The 13,459-nt window shown below is 28.3% G+C and overlaps 1 protein-coding gene across 1 annotated transcript; it reads right to left on the bottom strand.

Annotated features, from left to right (window-relative positions):
* Positions 1 to 8,672: 8,672 nt before the first annotated feature.
* On the bottom strand, positions 8,673 to 10,250 carry LOC112286415 (large ribosomal subunit protein eL37z). The gene is made up of 4 exons (XM_024528283.3): positions 10,187 to 10,250; positions 9,579 to 9,714; positions 9,114 to 9,215; positions 8,673 to 8,885 (listed from the first exon to the last, which is right to left on the bottom strand). The coding sequence occupies exons 1-4, from the start codon at positions 10,187 to 10,189 to the stop codon at positions 8,845 to 8,847; spliced, it is 282 nt and encodes a 93-aa protein (XP_024384051.1). The 5' UTR covers positions 10,190 to 10,250; the 3' UTR covers positions 8,673 to 8,844.
* Between the last annotated feature and the right edge of the window lie 3,209 nt (positions 10,251 to 13,459).

Below are 13,459 nucleotides of genomic sequence, written 5' to 3'. Positions count from 1 at the left end.
AGCAATCAACAATACATTGAGTTAATATGGCTTCTTCTTTTTTCTTTTTTTCTTTTTTTGTGACTAAATGCAATTGAAGGTGAATGCATTATTGAATGCAAGGGACAATAGGCATGTTGCATAAAAATAACAAATTTTTATTTTAATTTATTCTAATGGGATTATTTTTCAAGCTCAAGCATGTTGTGTATTGTAGATTCAGTCAATTTACAGCAAGGGTGGAGAATCAATATTTGTCGGTACATCATCTCTGTTGCTATAGACTTTGCATATTTCTTTTTGTCATTCTCAACATTGTGACTACGATGATAAAAGTTGCATTTTTTTTATCTAATTGTTGGAAGACATTATTGATGCACAATGGAATAAGGAATTAGCTGAAATTGGACTAGGAAATTGTGGTGAAGCAAGTGTTGAACGAAGGTCTAGAACTTACTCAAGATTGCTCTAAAATAGACATCCTTCAGAGCTCAAATGAAAATGTTATTTGAGATGGGAATTTGAGCAATTATTATTTTTTAGTACTCTGGAGTGTAGGCATGAAAACTAAAAAGGGAGAATAATAACTTTTTTCAACTCTTCTCTAAAAGAACCATAAATAGAAGAATTTTGTACTTAATTTTTTTGATTCTACATTGTATATATTTCACATCCTTTGACAATTATTTTTCTCTCTTCTATAACAAAAGCTAAAATATTATTATTAAACATAGATTTATATAGGGTTTTTATAAAAAAATAAAATCATTTTATCATTTTATAATTTTATATTAATAATTTTTATCTATATAGTTATATTTATAGTTTTAAAGTTTTTATATTATATTTATTATATTAAATTTATTATATTACATTTCATATTATATCTTCATGGTAATCAAAATTCTTGAGCAATAAAGTTTTATTGGAATTTTAGAAGTATTATACAAAAATTTAGTTGTAGAAATTTTATTTCATGCTTTTATGTGATAATTATTATATTCAACTTCATATATAAATATATATATATATATATATATATGTATATTAATTTTATTTAATAAACAAATTATTAAATATTTTAAATTATCTTTATTTATTTTGGTTTATAAAATGTAATATTTTGGAAAAATTGAGCTTTTTGTTATAGCAGGTTGTTGTAAAAATATGTATGATTGTAATTACTAGAGATGCATAGGTGTAGAATATTTTTGTTAAAGCATTATGGCATTATAATTTGACTCATTAAGCTATACACACTCATTTTTATTTTATAGATATTATATAATTTTTCTAAAATACTTAAATAATAAGTTTTTATTGAAACTTTATAGAAGTATAATTTTAACATTTATAAGCTTACTCCAATTATCTAGTAGAAGCTATATTGTTGTCAACAATCCAGCTTTAACAATGAATTAGAGAACAATTGTGCAATCATAGCAAAAGAAATATGAGAGATTATTAAAAAAAAAAAACAAAACAAAACAAAACAAAACAAAAATAGTTACAATTCCTAAAGCCATACATAATTTAGGGAGGATGAATATTTTGTATCCTTATTATAATGTATTGCATTGATTTGATGAATATTTAATCCAATTGCTAAAGAAATTGCTATTATTTGGATAATGTTGTCATCAAGGAAGAGTTTTTCTACCATCTCTATATTTTCCATCTTTGCTTTTGAGAGACTTATTTGAGGACTAGAATACAAGCGCAAGGGAGTTTCAAGAAAATATCTGTTAATACAATACTATACATGTATTTACGTCCTTAGGTATAAATATTAATTGATCTTTGCTTCAAAAAAATGTTCTAATAGTTTTAGAATAAATAAAGAATTGCACCATTTAATGAAAGTGTTATTATCAAAAGAAGGTATCAACTCAACTTATATATAATTCTATATCCATGATGCATTATTTGCATAAGATAGAAGAATGAGACATAATTGTGGTTTATTGAGCCAAACTGTGTGAAAAATTGAAAAAGTTTTGAGGGAGAATAATTTGTTTATTAGATTATATAGATAGGCACATAAAATACTATCTCAGGTATAAAATAAAGGAGTAGTAGAAGTGAATCTTGCTATTTTTTTGTACTTCATGAATGAGAAAAATACATGGCAATATAATCTTTCAACTACTTTTGAAGAAATTGCTATTATATTATTTAAAGATGGATTGGAGCATAATGCATTTTATGATATTATTATTTATCTACATAATAATGGGCTATTAAAAAATATTCATGAGACTCATCCTACTTATTTGCCCCTTTATTATACTCTTTTTTTCTAGATTTAATTGCCCATATATTTGAGCTTAAGAAATGTGGAATTATGGAAGATATAAAGAAGGAAGTTGTCTTTGGTGATGTTGTTGCACATGTTTATATTATTGAGTTTCAAAAGAAATATCTATCTCATATGTATATCTTAATTTTTTTGAATAGAAAAGGTAAGATTAGATATACTAGAAATATGGATTGTATAGTTTTTACAAAAAAATTAGATAAAAATAATGATCGAGAGCTATTTGAAGTCATTCTATAATACATAGTATATGGTCCATATAGAATGCAAAATCCTCAAGCACCTTACATAGAAGATTACCATTATACAAAGACATATCTAAAGGTGTTTGTAGAAGAAACAACAATAGATATCAATGGATATCCTTAATATTGACAAAGAAAAGATAGAAGAACATTTGAAGTTTGATGAATAGTTGTTAACAATAGGAATGTTGTTCCATTTTGTCCAAAACTATCTTAAAAGTATAATTGTCATATTAATATTGAGGTATGTGCATCTATTTGTACTGTCAAGTATATCTATAAATATATCCATAAACGCCATGATTGCATTACAATGTAATTTAAAAACCAACAAAACAAGGTCAAATAATATTTGGATGTAAGATACTTTGGAGCTTCACAGATTGCTTAGAGACTTTTTGGCATGCGGATCCATGAAAAAATGCCAAGTGTTGTTTGCTTGGCCATTCATCTTCCAAAAATACATCAAGTAGTATATGATGTAAATGACAAGGCAGTTGTAATTTTAGAATGTGTTGAAAGACAAAAGACAACATTACCTTTATTTTTTAAGATGTGATTAGTAATATCAATAGGAAGGCAATATACGTGTGAATAGTTTTTACAACATTTTATTTGGCATAAGACAAGAAGGACATGGATGTTAAAAAAATATAGATTTTCTATTATAAGATTATATTTTATAAATAAAGCAATAAGAAAAAGTTGTTATTTGATACTTTTATTATTCTATATTAAAGATCCATAATTATTTGAGCAATTAAAGACTATTCATGGAATTTTCCATCCAAAATTTAAAAGTGGATGTTTAGCTTTAGGATTGCTTAAAGATGATAGAAAGTGGCAATAATGTTTAGAAGAGGTATCAAAAATACAAATTAAATTTCAATTGAGGATATTATTTGTTGTTTTTCTATTGCATAGAAATGTGCTAAATCCATTAAACTTATAGAAAAGATTTTGAAAAAAATATCTTGGATGATTTCAATGCTTGTTTGGAAAAAAAATATGGAATTAGCAATCCAATAGAGGAATAAATTAAGGATTTTGGACTTTTCTTATTAAAAAAGATTTTGCAAGACTCCCAAAAAATGCTTGTATAATTTCTTCCAATGCCATTGTGAAAAAAAAAATGGAATGCAATATTTAATAGAAATTAATTTATTACTAAAAAAATAGCATGGAACATTCAATAATTAGAAGTAAATTTGGAATAGTATGTTCCACAATTGAATCTTCAACAAAGAAAGATATTTGATGATATTGTGGCCTTTATAATAGAAGAACATGGATGCATATTTTTTCTAAATAGACTTATAAGAATTGATAAGATATTTTCCTACAATATTTTGGCAACTAAAGTTTGATTCATATAAAAGATTGTCATATATGTTGCATTATCAAAAATTACCATATTTCTACTTGAAGGAGGAAGAAGTGCCCATTTTATGTTCAAAGCTATATTAGATTGTAACAAAGTCTCTCTTTATTTAATTACTAAGAATTTCCAACCATGTTGAGTTTATTTGCCAAACTTTGCTTAGTATTTGGGATGAACTTCTAATGCAATAGCATTATTGTCTTGAGGCAGTTGATGATTCTTTTAAAGCCATTTTAGATATTGATTGCCTATTTGGAGGAACTACAATATTTTTTAGTAAAGATTTTTGCTAAATATTGCAATGATTATAAAAGAAACTCAAGAAAAAATTATAGTAGCATCTTTTTGACATTCAATACTTTGGCCTCAAATAAAATTCATAAATTAAAAGAAAACATGAAGTTGAATTTATGAGCACTTCAAGTAGATATTAAGTTTGCTAATGAGCTTCTTCATGTATGGAATGCACATACACACATTATATATATTAATGGTGGTACATTTGAATATTTATGGTTATATTATTATTGACTAATATTTATATTTTCTACTTACCAAATTAGAAATGATACAAATTTATTGCTTGATAATATAGTTATGCTTCTTAATCACATGATTATTGATCAACAATTAACATCCTTAGTGGATGTTATTTATCTAATAATGGAAATGATGGTGTAGCAAATGATGCCTTCTTAAGAGAGAGAATTATTTTATCTATAAAAAATAATAATATAGAAGATATTAATGAGAAGATTATTATTATATTTCTCAAGGAAGAACAAAAATATCTAAGTGCCGATGAAGTTATTGCTAAAGATGGTATTGACAATAATAATTTTTATCAAATTGAATTTATCAAATAGCTTAATCCATCTACAATGCCTAAATTAAGGCTTTGTCTTAAGATTGAGACTCTAATGATGCTATTAAAAAATATTGATCATTACTAAAGACTTTACAATAGAATCCAATTATTAATTACACAACTAATAGATCAAGTTCTTCAAGCAAGAATTCTTGGAAGAAAATTTGCTATAAACTTGATGTTCATTTTGGAAATTACACTAACTTCTACAACAAAAGAATTTCTATTCATTCTAAAAAAAAAAGTAATTTCCAATTTGTCTTGCATTTGCAATAATAATGAATAAATTTCAAAAATAATTGGTGAAGCATGTTGGTTTGGATCTATAACAACCTATTTTTTTCCATGGTCAATTTTATGTGGCTCTTTCTTGATGTAAACCCTCTTATCCTATCAAGATTCTTCTTTTTAGAAATGAAAGTTTAAATTCTACGTTGAATATTATTTTTTCATATGTTTTAATTATATTTATTTATTTATTTATTTATTTATTTTTATTAATTTCAATATATCTTTGAGTATCTTAATATACTTTTATGATTTTTTAATATAATTTAATATTTTTTTATATTTTTTCACAAGTAATTCCTTGAAGAAAATTAACTACTTCTATGACAATAGCTCACGTTTACCTATCTTACTTTGTAGCTGAAAGCTCTAATGTATGTTTTATTTCTTTCTATTTATATTTTATTGTATTTATATTTGAAAAATATTCTTTGGCTCAAAAAAAATTCTTCATTTGAGTCATGCTTCATCTTTCCGTGACAACAACACGAGTTCATTTGATCTTATATAACAATAATCAAATGAAGTTTTATTTTATATATATATAATAAATTATATTATTACATTATTATATGATCAAGTGAATATATATATATATATATATATATATATTGCATTTCTACTAGCAAAAATTTATATACTATAAGATAAGAAGAACCTTGTTGGTATAGTTGCTAGAATTTAAAATAATTTGTGATTATGTCAAATATGTCATACTGGTTACAACGTTTATTTTGAAATATTATGAATGAAAATTTAGAAAAGTGAGTTTTATCTTAACTTTAGTATTATTTTTGCATTTTTTGTAATATACTAGTTAAAATTATCTACTTGCTAAGTCATGTTGTAATAAGTCATATGATTGTAAATGCTTGTATATTTTATTCGGAATTAAATTTTACTAAAATTATAAATACTTACAATTTTGTATGAATATTACACCAAAAAATGGATAAGAGTTTTAATCTTGAAATTACAGATTTTAATTGCTTTTGAGTGTTAAGAGGTATTTATTTGAATGATTTATAACCCTTAATAGTCTTTTGATATTATGTAAGTAACTAAAATATGTATTCATATTTATGACTAGCATTATCATCCATTGCATTTTCTTGGAAAACTATGTTAAAGCAAGGTATTGATGTATAATATTAAAAAATAAAAAAATAAAAAAATAAAATGAATCAAAGGTTTAAGTATAGTAGAGATGCTTCTTCAACATTTTATATTTTTTTCTAGAATAATTTTTTTTCATTCAATTGGATATCATTAATTTTAAATATATATATATATATATATATATATATATATATAAACTTTAAAACATGTAATAAATTTTAAATTAACTAAATTTTCTTAGAATTTAAAATTATATATATATATATATATATATATATTAGGAAGTTACTAAAACAATGCCCTAGGTTGTTAATACAACATCCTCCTCAATTTTAATGATTAATTCAATCTATCTTCAATCTATAGTCATTGTTCCTAGTCTTTGTTTGTAATTCATATCCTCCATCCTATGTCCATGTCTCATATTCCTAGTTCCCATCTTGTATTGCCTATCCTTGGTTCCAAGTCTCCAACCCTCTCATCCTTGTTTTCTACTCCCATTTTCCTATTCCTAGTGCATGTCTTTTGTCTCTACCCCCTTGTCTCCATTCCATGTCCTGCATTCCTAGCCCTTGTCTCAATTTCCAATCCTTGTATTTGTTTCCAATACTTGTTTCTTATTCTTATTCACATTTTATAAAAAATGATATATAACTCTTAATGCAATTTATGTTTCTTACTTAGGAACCATCTATAAAATCCTAAAGTTATCATTCACAATGATAAGGGATAAGAATGGAGGATGAACATTAGTAATTATGACAAGGAGATGAAGATAAAGTTGGAGGGATCAATGATTGAGACATGATACTTCAGACAGGGATTAGAGACAAGGACATGAAATAAACTAAATTAATCATGAGATCCCAAAGGGGTGTTGCATTAACAACATGGAGGTGTTGTTTTAGCAACTTTTTATATATTACTATTTAAAGATATTTTAAAATCAACTATATTTTGTATCAAAATCAAAATGTAGTCTAATTTTATTAGTGCTTAGTATTAATATCTTAGCTATTTTAAAATAGCTATTAATAAAGGCATTAGATTGAAGATGTTTTTCAAGTTTTTTTTTTTTTTTTTTTTTTAATATATTCATATATTGAAGTCAAGATTGGTTCTTGAATCCATATACATTGAATATTAAAGAATCTTAAAATGTATTTAGAAATGATTAATTTAAAATAGATTGAAAGTAGCTAAATAATTATGATATTCTTTAACTTATATTATTTAAATTTTTTCATTAAAAAATATTTATATATACATGTATTAATATGTATATACATATGTATTGCAAGTTTTTATTATAAAAAAACCAAAAAGATATTAAATAATATTTATAATACCATGGTCCTTTAAAATCAGCTGGTATGTTTAATGACTTGCAAAAAAAAATATTAAAGCAAACCCTGGACTCTATAATTGCATTTATAAATATATAAATGTAGCATAAGGAAAATAAAAGAAGTAAAAGATTAACAAATGGCTTTACTTGTTTTCTTTGAGCATTAGAATGCATCTGCAATCACCAATATCTTAACAGACCTATAGATTTAAAAAATCGACGTTAAAAATATGTTTAACATTGTTATTTTTACTAACATGATTATTGTAAATTTTAAATTTTCATTATTCATCATCCATTTAATACGAGTACCATTTTATTGTCTTATTTGATCACTTTGTGTCATGTAGACTATTTATGAGATGATTAAATAGTTTTTTTTTATCAGTATAAAATTCAAGCTTTCTTTTTTGTTGTAGTTTTTTTAAATGATAATATGGTTTTGTATGTAAGTAACACAAAGAAAAAGATGTAATAACTCAACAGAATGCTTGAAGAGAATTGATAGTAAATTTACCTCGAGAAACTGTGTTTTGGTGAAAGCAAAAATTATTAGAGTACATTATCATACTGCAGACAACAGATAATACATGTCAATGATCATACTTGTATTGAAAGAAAGTACATCAATCATGTACAATAGTGAAGAATACATTTGTGCACACCTCAAATCTCCAGTACCAGTCACGTGAGAAATACTTTTTAGAGCAACACTCAATTAATTAAAAGTATTACTTATCATGGGTACTGTTTATCATGTACTCTCGCCTACTAAATCATGTGCAGTATTTCTAAAGAAATGATACAATCTAAGGTTGTGAGACTTCTGGGAACGTGAAAAAAATCCTTTGGTATACCATCATGGCCGGGACAAATAAATTCCGATACCTTACGAAGTAGTAGTTCCTAGGGCTTGGATCTAAAGATGCCTTCAACAGACACTTGCAGTCCTTTGCGATATCACCTTTCACTACTTAGTTGTATGAGAGAGTGGAAGTCATTGCATTCACTGGACCATTACTGTAATTGACTACGGTCTCTGAGTGTCAAATTTCAAAATGAATAAACTGACAAGCAAGCTAGCTGATACATACCGTGAAATGCAAACATTATCCAATACAACGAGGTGACAGATAAAGTCGAACAAGTTCGCCTAGGAAACGGTCCATTCAAGAAAATACAACTAGGCCAGGATGTTGCTTTGGCATAGCAGACAGGGCTTTAAATGCCATCAAATTTCGGCTTCACGAAAATGATTGGTACAAGTGCTTCACATCACATGCCGAAACTAACTCCACCCTAAGCGGCAGCAACCTGCTTCCTGGGAGCGGCCTGTGCGCCTGCAGTGTGAAAGTATGTACATGAAAAACACTTGAAGAACACGAATGAAATCACATTCCAAAATAAGTCGACCGGTCCTAACGAAGTGGACCTCATAGCCTTCAGACAACTATTACCATAAAAGAAAGTGGATTGATCAGACCAACTTGTAAACTTCACAATCAAAACAAAATCAACTCCACGGACCTCAAGAAAAATGTTTTCTTTCTCTGAAGTCCAGAACATACCTTCTCTGAAATTGTTACTGAACCTACGGGGGAGATGGCGAAGATGGCGCATACGCCCTGTTCCAGTAGTTTTCCTCCTGATAGCCTTCACGCTCCAGTTGTCTGCACGACCTCACATTTTGCATCAGTGAGAGTGGATCAAAAAACCGAAATCGAACATCGACATTTTGCTTGACACTTCTCAGTTGAATACCAACTAAGATGAGTTATTAGTCGTGCAGTGTAAACCTAGAAGTACACGATAAACTCAATTCACAACTTCGATAAGCAACAATAACATTGACGCACTATTCAGACATTTGTTACAAGGGATAGAGAAGGCACTGATTACAAGATCACGTCTGAAGAACACGAGTGTTGTGCCCACCAAGCTCGGATTGGACGTACGATTCACGAATTAACAGGCAGATTCATTCCTTCAACGGTGGTAAAAAAAAGCCAGTGTAAAAGTAAGGAATAACGTACAAGAACGAACACGAGCGGCAGGGTATGCACATGCCGAACAACGGCTCTTCTGAATGTGAAAACTTCTACGCCCACAACGCCTGCACAGCGTGTGAGATTTGTTCCGGCGCTTCCCGAAACTACCGGTTCCCTTCGTCTGCAATCCTCAAGCACCCCCCCCCCTCTTCATAATTCAGAACCTTAGCCGCAAGACAAATCTCTCCTTTCTCTCAGTTCATACTCAAACCTAAAAGCTCTATAAAATAAACCCAATCAATCTCTCCATCAAAAAACCCCATCTACAAAACCAATCGAATCAGACCCGCTTCTCCGTAACTACAACTCAATCCAATAAACCCCTGACCTAATATACGAAATTAACCTCGTCGCAACTACGAACGTAACCAAGTCAAAACCCTCTACTGCGAAAATCTCAAAACCAATCCACAATACTCAACGACAACAACAACAACAAAAACAACCACAACATCAGCAACCATTGCTCACAAAAGAAACTTAAAGTTTCATGTATTGGAGCAAACTCCGAACCAACCAAGACGAGACTGGTCTCAATAGAACCGCAAGAGGACAGGCTTTGCCACAAGACGAACACAGAAGGAGCGCAGTACCATGTTGGATCACAACTGCAGAGGAGCAGGAGCAGCAGGAGGAGGAGGATGATTAACAACGACAATGGCACCAAGAGCAAGAGCTTCACGTGCCGCCTCGGCTATAAAACCCTAATCCAGCTCCCTCCCTCCCTCCCTCCCTCCCTCCTCGCCAAGCTCGCTCCTCCTCGGGGTTGTATATGTGTATTAATTAACACACTTAACATGCTTAGTATGGTTGCAAATAATGAAATAAGCTTTACAATTTAACGTGATATTTGAGGGAATAAGATATTTATTTTTATTTTTATTATTGAAATTAGTGAAGTGGTTTATTATATGAAATGATTTGTGATCTTTTAAAAGAATGATTACTCACTTTGAAGTGTTTATATGTTATTTTTATAGTGTTTGAAGTACAATTCAACTTTCATGTGAACTTCAATTACTCGAATGAATGAATGAATAAATAAATGCCTCTAAATGATTAATACGATTCTAAGACCTCGTTTTCAAATCAATGGAAGTAGTCTTAAAAGGTCTGTGATTGTCTTATTTGATTACTGGTTTTTTAAAAACATTTCGAACTTCTGGGGCACACAAAAACATTGGAAATATGCAATGTTTTTGAACATTGAAATTGGAAGTATTAAGTCAAAGTTAAAATTCTGTTTGTAGATATTAGATTCCCACCAATGATCTCAGTTTTGTAATTCTTGATAACACACACACACACACACATAGAGAGAGAGAGAGAGAGAGAGGTATATCCATATGCATGTATGTGATTGTATTGAAAATGCTTCTGGACTTTTTAACTTAATAGAAAACCCATCTTTGTTCCTCAAATTAAGCTCCTTTCATTTTGTGTTTGAATTATAATCTCACCCTTGATTAATCACATTATTATGTTTTTTGTTGTTGTTATTATTATGTTTTTTGTTGTTGTTATTATTATGATTATTAATATTATTGTCTAATTCTATTCTAACCATTTTTCCACCCACAATTTGTTTCTTCGTTTTCATAACTCATTAAAACCATGCACAAAGCCTTCAAAAGCTCTACTTTTGAACACAGATACACCACATTCATCCAAACTAGGAATGATAATTTCTAAGATGAAATTCGAGTAAATCCAACGAAACATCGAAGGCGTATCATCCATCCACGGAACCATCCATCCAATTATCAAGCAACGAAACGCATCCACAAAGACCATCTATCTACTCACGTACTAATTCATCCATCCAGTAATGGAGGGGCCTTCGTTGAATTGTGTCGCAGAAACCTCTCTATTCAATCGCAGATTCATTTGCGATCCCAAACCCCTCTATCTCAACCGCTGATAAGATTTCTGGGAACGAAGGGAGAGAACGTAGGGGAACCAGGGGGCGGGCAGGCAGTTGGAGGAACTCAGAAGCCATTAACAACTTTTTATTTTTATTTTTGTTTGTTGTTGTATACAACAACCTTCGATGTACATGATACCTTTGTTTTTAGGAAGAATTCTTGCAACTCATAAATTCTATAGATAGTATTAGAATATTTTATTAAATACATTATAAAATATATCTTGTATAAACTAAATTAAAATCTGTTTAAAATATTTTTGAAAAATTTACATTGCATCAACATACAATGTGATGATCCAAACAAAAAAGGAAAAAAAACTTCAACACGATTATTTAGATAATTTTTAAAACTGTATAACATGTGTTATTTCATTAAAAAATATTTAAATTAATTGGTTTTAGTTTTATGAAAACAAAATAGTTCCACTTTTAAAATAATAGTCTGAAAACTATAGTAATGCACAAAAAACCTTAGTTTTTAGTTTTATATATATATATATATATATATATATATATATACATAAAATAATTATGGATCTAAAGTAATTCAATAAAATTATATCATACGTTTTTTACCACAAATAATTACATAATTAAATCAAATTTATAAAAGAGGTATTTTAATGCAAGATATAGCTTATAATAAACTTTACTTCTAAGAATAAATAAAATTATGTTAAATTAAGATGACATGTTAGATAATTAACCAGATTACTAGTTACTTAATCTTGTAAATTTTTATTTAATCTTCTCATGACTATTTTCAATTTATTTTAAGAAGCATAAGCTCTAATTAAAGTAGCTTAACAAATAGTTGCAATGGAAGTACTACTGAATAAATATGATATCAAATTCGTTTTAAACATAAGAAATGTTTAATACAAATATTTGTATTATATATTATAAGACGTTTGTATAACATTAAAGATAATGATGTATGTATATATATGTTTTATTTAAATTTCCTCAGAAGAAATAAATAAGATTGAAGAAAAAATAAAATTTTATGTTTGCATATACATATAATATAAATCAAAGAAGTTTCTAAGTTGCAATTAATATTTTAATATTTTTAATATATATATATATATATATATAGAAGATGATAAGACATATGTTTTTAATAATAGTAGTTATTTCATTCATTTTATATTTTATAAGTTAAATTAAAAAACATATATATATATGTATTTACATGCATGCATGGAAAATTAGGTTAAATGTTTTCTTTGGTAAAAATGTTATATTTAAATTAAAAATTTTAAAAATTTATTTATAATAATAAACTAGAAAAAAACATAATACAAAAAAATATTGAAACATGTTGATTAGAATAATATTACTAAAAGAAACCATAGTTTGGATAAATCAATAATTAAAATAAATAAGATTAATATAAAAATATCTGCAAACATTGTAGCTTTTAAAAACATCTGCAATTTCTTCTAGACATATACAATTGTATTAGAAAAGATAACATAGTTGAAGCTGTAAGGTATAATTAAATTAGTTTTTAGTTGTATTTTGATAATAATTTATAAATGAGAAAGGTTATCCAATGCCATGCCCAGGTAAGCCACACAAACTTGAAAGGAAGGAGTCATCCGGGTAAGTAGTAAGGGCATCAGCATTACCCTCTTCCTCAGGGCTACACTGTAAATAAATACTTTGAAAAGAATTGCTTGGAACAAGAGGGATGGTTGAAAAGTGGGAAAGTGAGGCTGCCTATGAACAAAATTCTGCACCCATGTCTTTGAATTTGTATCAGTGCGGGCCCAATCAGGAATGGCTTCAGAGTTCCCAACCTGCCCGCCTCCTGGATCCCCTACGTTCCCTCCCTCCGTTCCCATAATTCTAATCAGCGGTTGAGATAGCATGTGAGCGGGAGATGAAATCTGACGGCCCAAAATGGCGGAGCCAGTCGAGTGAATGGAGAGGT

This window comes from Physcomitrium patens, chromosome 9 (genome assembly GCF_059467195.1).
Source record: "Physcomitrium patens ecotype Gransden chromosome 9, ASM5946719v1, whole genome shotgun sequence".
NCBI lineage: Eukaryota > Viridiplantae > Streptophyta > Bryopsida > Funariales > Funariaceae > Physcomitrium > Physcomitrium patens.
The sequence above is the reverse complement of the archived record's forward strand: the minus strand, read 5'-3'. Positions and strand labels throughout refer to the sequence as shown.